This window comes from Quercus suber, unplaced genomic scaffold (assembly GCF_002906115.3).
Source record: "Quercus suber isolate HL8 unplaced genomic scaffold, Cork oak 2.0 scaffold_143, whole genome shotgun sequence".
Taxonomy (NCBI): domain Eukaryota; kingdom Viridiplantae; phylum Streptophyta; class Magnoliopsida; order Fagales; family Fagaceae; genus Quercus; species Quercus suber.
The window spans coordinates 541,836-548,599 of NW_027069604.1; the positions used below are offsets into that span (position 1 = coordinate 541,836).

General features: G+C 37.2%; 1 protein-coding gene across 1 annotated transcript; it reads right to left on the minus strand.

The window, feature by feature from the left end:
• Positions 1 to 348: 348 nt before the first annotated feature.
• On the minus strand, positions 349 to 6,153 carry LOC112038844 (diacylglycerol O-acyltransferase 2D). Its single transcript, XM_024071699.2, has 9 exons — positions 5,818 to 6,153; positions 5,653 to 5,727; positions 5,421 to 5,506; positions 2,263 to 2,369; positions 2,012 to 2,167; positions 1,517 to 1,603; positions 1,118 to 1,215; positions 880 to 967; positions 349 to 727 (listed from the first exon to the last, which is right to left on the minus strand). The coding sequence occupies exons 1-9, from the start codon at positions 5,997 to 5,999 to the stop codon at positions 626 to 628; spliced, it is 981 nt and encodes a 326-aa protein (XP_023927467.1). The 5' UTR covers positions 6,000 to 6,153; the 3' UTR covers positions 349 to 625.
• Between the last annotated feature and the right edge of the window lie 611 nt (positions 6,154 to 6,764).

Here is a 6,764-nt window from a genome sequence, read left to right on the forward strand (position 1 = left end):
GGCAAAAGACGAGAACTCTTCTTCTGACTATTATGAGAGTGAAGGTGATAATGATGATAGGACACTCTTTTCTGCCAACATACCATACTCTCAGGTCTCAAAACACTTTTTGTTAATTTGTTTTTATAAATCTTCGCCTATTGTTGGTCGCATTTACCCAAAATTTAGCAAGAAATAATTTTCTCTTTGCCATATTCCTTGTAAAGATCTGTTTAGAATCTGCTTATAAATTGAAAACTTTTTGTTGAAAATATTGTAAATAAAAGTAAAAATTAGCTGAAATAGTACAAAGGTTCATGAATAATATTAAAAAATATAGTGGAGCTTATAAATAGTAGCTAAAATAAGTTAAATAGTAAAATAAGCTGACTTTTTAATTTGTGTCAAACACACACCAAGTGTAATTGTAATATTGAGCCAAATGATGGCAAGGGTAACAATGAAACATGCTGAGTACGAGTGGGGACTAAATTGGCACACTTTTTTGAGGATCAAAATGATATTGAATAGAGATCATGTTCAGGAAAGACTGCTGCGATGCCTTATTTTTCTATTCACCCAACTATGACAAATATAATAATTGAATAGAAATGGAGGAACATATGGTATACAAATCAAGATCTAATCAAAGAATTTTCAATTGAAGGTCAGCATAGCCAATCTGTGCTTTGTGCTTCTCAAAGAGATCTTGAAGTGCTTTAACGAATTGACTATGAGCTTCAATGACCTGAAGAGAGAAAACGAACAAATCAGCAAACTGAGCAGCTTCCAACACCCGGATGATTCCACTAAAAAGTGATAAAGTGAAACTCCCAAGGGATCGACATTGATAAATAAATAACCATGCTCAAATTTTGCAGTGGCATTAAAATTTGATACCTCTTCCATCGTGGGATGTGGATTTTTCTTGAGCTCAATTGGTCTACCCACCACCACATGCATTGGATGTCTGAATGGTACAGGAGATCTGCAAAAGAGAAAACCAACTCTAGATAATAGTCAAATCTCTCCACATTTCCATATGCTTTTGCTGCAAACATTCTCAAACAAATGCATCCAGAAGTCACAGGCCAAAAAGTAAAACAAAAGGAATTCAAGAAGAGGAATTCATACACACCCTAAAATTCCCCCGAAGTATATTGGGGTAAACTTGATAGCTCTAGAAAATTGCAGGAACAACTTCCCACCCGGCTTCCACCACTTATAGATGTGTGACTGTCTCACAATTACAGAGGAGAGTGGAGAATAAGAATAAATTAACTGTTTTGGGTAAAGCAAAATGCACTATTGACAACAAAATATTAGTCAACATAATAGTAAGCGATTGACATGTGGGCCATGCAAAATCTGCAACAAATTGATCCAACTGGCTGCGCAACAATTGCACCAGTATCATCACAGACCAATAAAACAAAACCATTAACTGCATATCAGGCACAATGCAACTATGACAATTAGAATCCTAAACCTACTACTTACCAGATATTCCAATATGAGAGAGAGGGAGAGTCATTACCTGACCAAAGCAGAAAACTGGAACCAGAGGATGGCCCATCTCCATGGCTATGCGAACAAATCCTCTTCTCGTCTTAAGAAAGGCAATCTACAAAGGAGGCACGACTGTAAATCCCCAATTTAACCAAGCAAGAAAAAAAAAAAAAAGGAAATGGTACCTCTAGATTCGTATCTATGTATGTGTGTGCATGAGAGAGAGAGAGAGAGAGAGAGAGAGAGAGAGACAAGGGGGTGGGGGGTGTCTATGATCAAAGTTCAATGCAACAAAACTTAGATGATTATACAATCAGGAAAGTGCTCAATATTGCCTATTTGATTTTTTTCCCCCTAATGATGTGGAACCTCACCAAGGCAAAGGGCCTTTGGACCCACTCTTGGGGAGTAAACCACGGATACACAGGGCATTCAATTTTTAGAAGAAAGAAATGGATGAGTACATGTAAATATTGACTAGACGTAAACACAGAACACAAGGAAGAGTTAAAAAGGATTAAACCTCAGAACCATGCTCCATAAGAGATGTCTCCTGCACTCCCCCTGGCACTACGATGCAACTATATCCAGCTTTCAAAAGGGAGATAAAGTTTTTCTTTGTTGCAGGTGCAAGACCCAACCATGTCCATATGTGCCTCAAAAATGGCGTGTAAAAGACCTAATAATTTTCTAAGACATGTTGAGTGAGACTGAATGCAGAGAAAGGCTCCATGAATATATTGAACAACTTCAAGGTTAAAAAAAAAATCTTACAGCGCTACTGGCAAGGACCTTTATCTTTGGAAGTGGCATGAAACCTGTAAGGTCAGCAAGCGCAACAACACCAATTGGCAAAACTGAATGTGGTTCATAACCGAAGACTGCATGAAACACAGACCAAAATTAGTACTTTATCTAAACAAGGACAACCAGATCCCCTAGGGGCACCGGGGTGGTGGGCTCCTAGGTTTGGAGTGTGATGTAAACCCGGAAGTCCCAAGTTCAATCCACCACAATATTGGTTTATGGGATTTCCATGGTGTCTCATGGGTAGCAAGTGGAATAATTTGGCCAAATGTTAGGACACCACTTCCCTATATCAAAAAGAAAAGAAAAGAAAAATATATATATATATATATAGGGGTCCCCCCCCCCCCCCAACAAAAAAAAAGGGCATCCAGTGAAAGAATGAAAGTTGGAAAATTAGAAAAAACAAAGCAAGCAAAGATTTTAATCATTAGACAAGCAATGTATAGGACCTGCTCATCATGGGACTACAATAATGTGCAATAACGTGTAAGTTAGCTAAAGAATATCTCTTAGCAGAATACAAGTTCTATAGTGCCAACCTCTGATAACCCAGTAGGAGTAATGATGCAGGGCATTTAAGTAGTTTTACATTTGTAGCTGAACACAAAACCAGTAGAAATAGTTGCTTGTGTCCAAACAGTGGGTTAGAGGTTTTTATTGTCATAGCAGTCACTTAGATCCATTTGTACTCATTTGGTAAATATTTTAGTTGGTTAGATTCCAATTACCAATCAGATTAAGTCTTTAATCGAGCCAATCCAGTAACTGCTAGTGTAGTGCAGCTTGTATAAATTGCAGATTAGGCTCTCCTTTGTATTCAGTTTTGATATGTGATCAAAATAAGTCTTAAGAGCTTTAATTTGAGAACTTTGTGTTCTTTGCTGATTAAAGAGTTAGAAGACCAAGATATGAGGGAGCCTATTTTTGATAGCTGCATTGAAGAACAAAATGGCGAGGAAGGACAAGAATTGAGTGATTGCATAACAAGTATGGCTGAACCTGTTTATGAACAGTATAGGGAAAAAGGAGTAGATGCTATTGTTGAGAAAGAAAATGACTTTTCAATAGCGACAAGGGCTATGAAAGTTCCAAAACAAGAAATGGAGGATGACAAACAGCATAAACCTACACTCTTTCCTACTGGTTTCAACATTGAAGGATGAAGTTGTGACTTGGTAATTGAGAAAGGTAGTTATGAGAGTATGGAGTCTCAAGAGATTTTAACCAAGCAAGATTTGAAGGTTCAACAAAATCTGTCTTGCTTAAATAAAGGAGATGAAGTTGAGTTTCAAGAGGTTGTTATTCCATTCTTTGTGATGAAGTTGCCATACAAACATGTGAATACAATAGGCAAGCCATCTTGGGTGGAAGGTGCAGCACACATAGTTTGTACAAGATAGTGCTTCACTACGCATAGCAATGAAAGAAGGGGAAAACAAATCCCAAACCAATGGTCAAGATGAAAAGTCTTTAAAACTGGAGGGTCAACCAAACTTGAGGACAAGTTTGCTTTCAAGAAAGGGAGTCCTCCTGATGCAGATGCATCTACATTAGTGTTTCATTTGTGTAGGACTTGGCTGTGCAGAAGCAGCGGCATTTGGTGTGCTGCAACAACAGCAAACTCATCATACAAGGCAACTGTATCATCCTATAACTTCATACAAATCTTATGGCAGCTAAGAACACTTGAGGTCAAGTGCTTCTTAAGATGGAGAGTCCTGATGTAGGCCATTTCAAGTAGCTATATCATAATCCTCTCGTAACTAATTAGTTAGTTAGTTAGATGATTTCTTAAGCATTCACCAATAGGATTTAGACACTTGTCAACCATCTAGAGGCTGCCAATGCCAAACAATTAGTATAAGTAGCATAAGCACTTTGTAAAACAGTTTTGGTATATGATTCAAAATAAGCCTTGAGAGCTTTATTTGAGAACTGTGTGCTAAGGTGCCTAACCACCTATCAACGTGTTCTAAGCTACTCTCTTTACATCTAATCTAAATCATATCACAGCCCATCACCTTCCCTGCATCAAGTAACAACACCACCTCTCTGATATATCTTCCAAAACCTGAACCAGGTATTCACCCAAAATCATATTGCTCAGCTTCCACATCTTAGTTCATCCTAATAATAACAACCACTGTTGAATTATAGGTCTAGGGATTTAATTATTAAACTAAGAGTTCTCTGGATTCAATTATTAAACTAAGAACTACAGAAAACTCTCTATGAGCGTACGCAAAACCTATTTTTGAGATGGTTGGAAATATAAACATCAATATGTTTCTGACCCTGTAGCTTGAACCCCTCCTCCCATGAACCCCCCCTCCCATGAACCCCCAAGCACTTCGTGCAATGGGAAGTACCATCCCACCTACAGGGACGGTTGGTGTGTATACAAAAACTTGAGAAAGGATATTATGATACCAGCGGTAAAACAAAAACCAATCTTGTCACTCCATCAAGCTGTCACATTCATATTTGATTAACGAAACATGACATTTAAGTGCCCTCCACAATAAATCATAAGGCAAAAGTGAAAAAATAAATGAAACGGTAGTAGACTAGGTAAGTTCCAAAGGTGAACCCTCTGCAATTCACTAACTGCTCCTTGAAGGTAACAAACAAACATGATATAATAAATCGCTTTAGAAATGAATGTTGAAAATAATTTATCTAAAACTTAAGCGCTGTTTACATTTTGTGATTGAGGCTCAAAATTTTCACTTTAGTTGTGCACATAGCAAATACACCAGTGTTGAAGACCCAACCAACAGCTTGGGGTGCATGATGTGATTGGTGTGGAAAGATAATTGATTTGGGTCCCTTTCCCTTCATCCAATACTACCTTGTGATTGTGGTGTGAAAGAAAATTAAGGCTTAATAAATGCAAGGACTAGGACAGGAAGTTAGTTGGATGGAAGGCAGTAAAAAGCTTGAAATTGAAATGGGTTATAAAAATAAAAACATGTGGGCAAATTGATTTGTTGGTGGAATAATAATCAAATAATGCAAGGGAAGGCATGTAATAGTAATTCAGGAAATTTGAAGATAGCAAATTTAAATTAAAGTAAGACAACAAGAAAAAAGGGGGGGCCAGAATAGAAAAGAAAACAAACCATAAGCGCGATCGGGATGGAAGGCGTTTATATCCTCTACATGCAGAGTCACTGGGAAGTAACTACAAGCATGCTTACATATATACCTGCAAAATTAATAATAATAATAAAAAAAGAGCATTTAAAATTTTTTGAGAATAGGCAAATAGTAGAGTAGTAATAGATAAGAGATAGGAGTAGGCAAAGAAAAAAAGGAAATGAAAAGAGTGTGAAGTAGAGAGTAGAGAGGTACCTGGACAAACGTCGGCCTAATCTGCTTTGTTCGTCGATGGGAATGAACATTAATACAGCAAGCAAACCCAAAACCCTGTTAATAGAAAATAGGTAAAGATTGAAAATTGCAATTTTGTTTGATTTTAATAAAAGAAATAAAGAAATTGAGAGAGAGAAAACTGACAAGAGAGCTTTGGAAAAAGGAAGGAAGAGGAAGGTGAAGAGGACTATAGCGACGTTTAAATGAATAGCTCCCAGCCATATTCCGAGGGCTAGAATAGCTTGAAATGTATTGGATCCCAATCCAAATTCTTCTCTTCCCTTAAATACTACTCGACCGCCCTCTTCTTCCCTTTCCATCACCATCTCATCCACACCCACACCCTCTTTTCCCTTTCTTCTTCTTTCTCTTCCTCTTCCTCTTCCTCTTTCAACCAACTGTAACTATAACTATATCATATGTGAAGACTGAAGTAGTAGTATCTATATGATATTTGTAACTACCTTCTTCTTCTTCTTCTTCCCCCCCAACAAAAAAAAAGGGCATCCAGTGAAAGAATGAAAGTTGGAAAATTAGAAAAAACAAAGCAAGCAAAGATTTTAATCATTAGACAAGCAATGTATAGGACCTGCTCATCATGGGACTACAATAATGTGCAATAACGTGTAAGTTAGCTAAAGAATATCTCTTAGCAGAATACAAGTTCTATAGTGCCAACCTCTGATAACCCAGTAGGAGTAATGATGCAGGGCATTTAAGTAGTTTTACATTTGTAGCTGAACACAAAACCAGTAGAAATAGTTGCTTGTGTCCAAACAGTGGGTTAGAGGTTTTTATTGTCATAGCAGTCACTTAGATCCATTTGTACTCATTTGGTAAATATTTTAGTTGGTTAGATTCCAATTACCAATCAGATTAAGTCTTTAATCGAGCCAATCCAGTAACTGCTAGTGTAGTGCAGCTTGTATAAATTGCAGATTAGGCTCTCCTTTGTATTCAGTTTTGATATGTGATCAAAATAAGTCTTAAGAGCTTTAATTTGAGAACTTTGTGTTCTTTGCTGATTAAAGAGTTAGAAGACCAAGATATGAGGGAGCCTATTTTTGATAGCTGCATTGAAGAACAAAATG

Excerpts from the sequence above, each read along its gene's own strand:
- LOC112038844 (XM_024071699.2), bottom strand. The coding sequence starts at position 5,999 with ATGGTGATGGAAAGGGAAGAAGAGGGCGGTCGAGTAGTATTTAAGGGA. Across the intron at positions 2,370-5,420 it reads CCATCCCGATCGCGCTTATG|TCTTCGGTTATGAACCACAT; the intron begins GTTTGTTTTCTT and ends TGTTTCATGCAG. Across the intron at positions 728-879 it reads CACATCCCACGATGGAAGAG|GTCATTGAAGCTCATAGTCA; the intron begins GTATCAAATTTT and ends TTCTCTCTTCAG.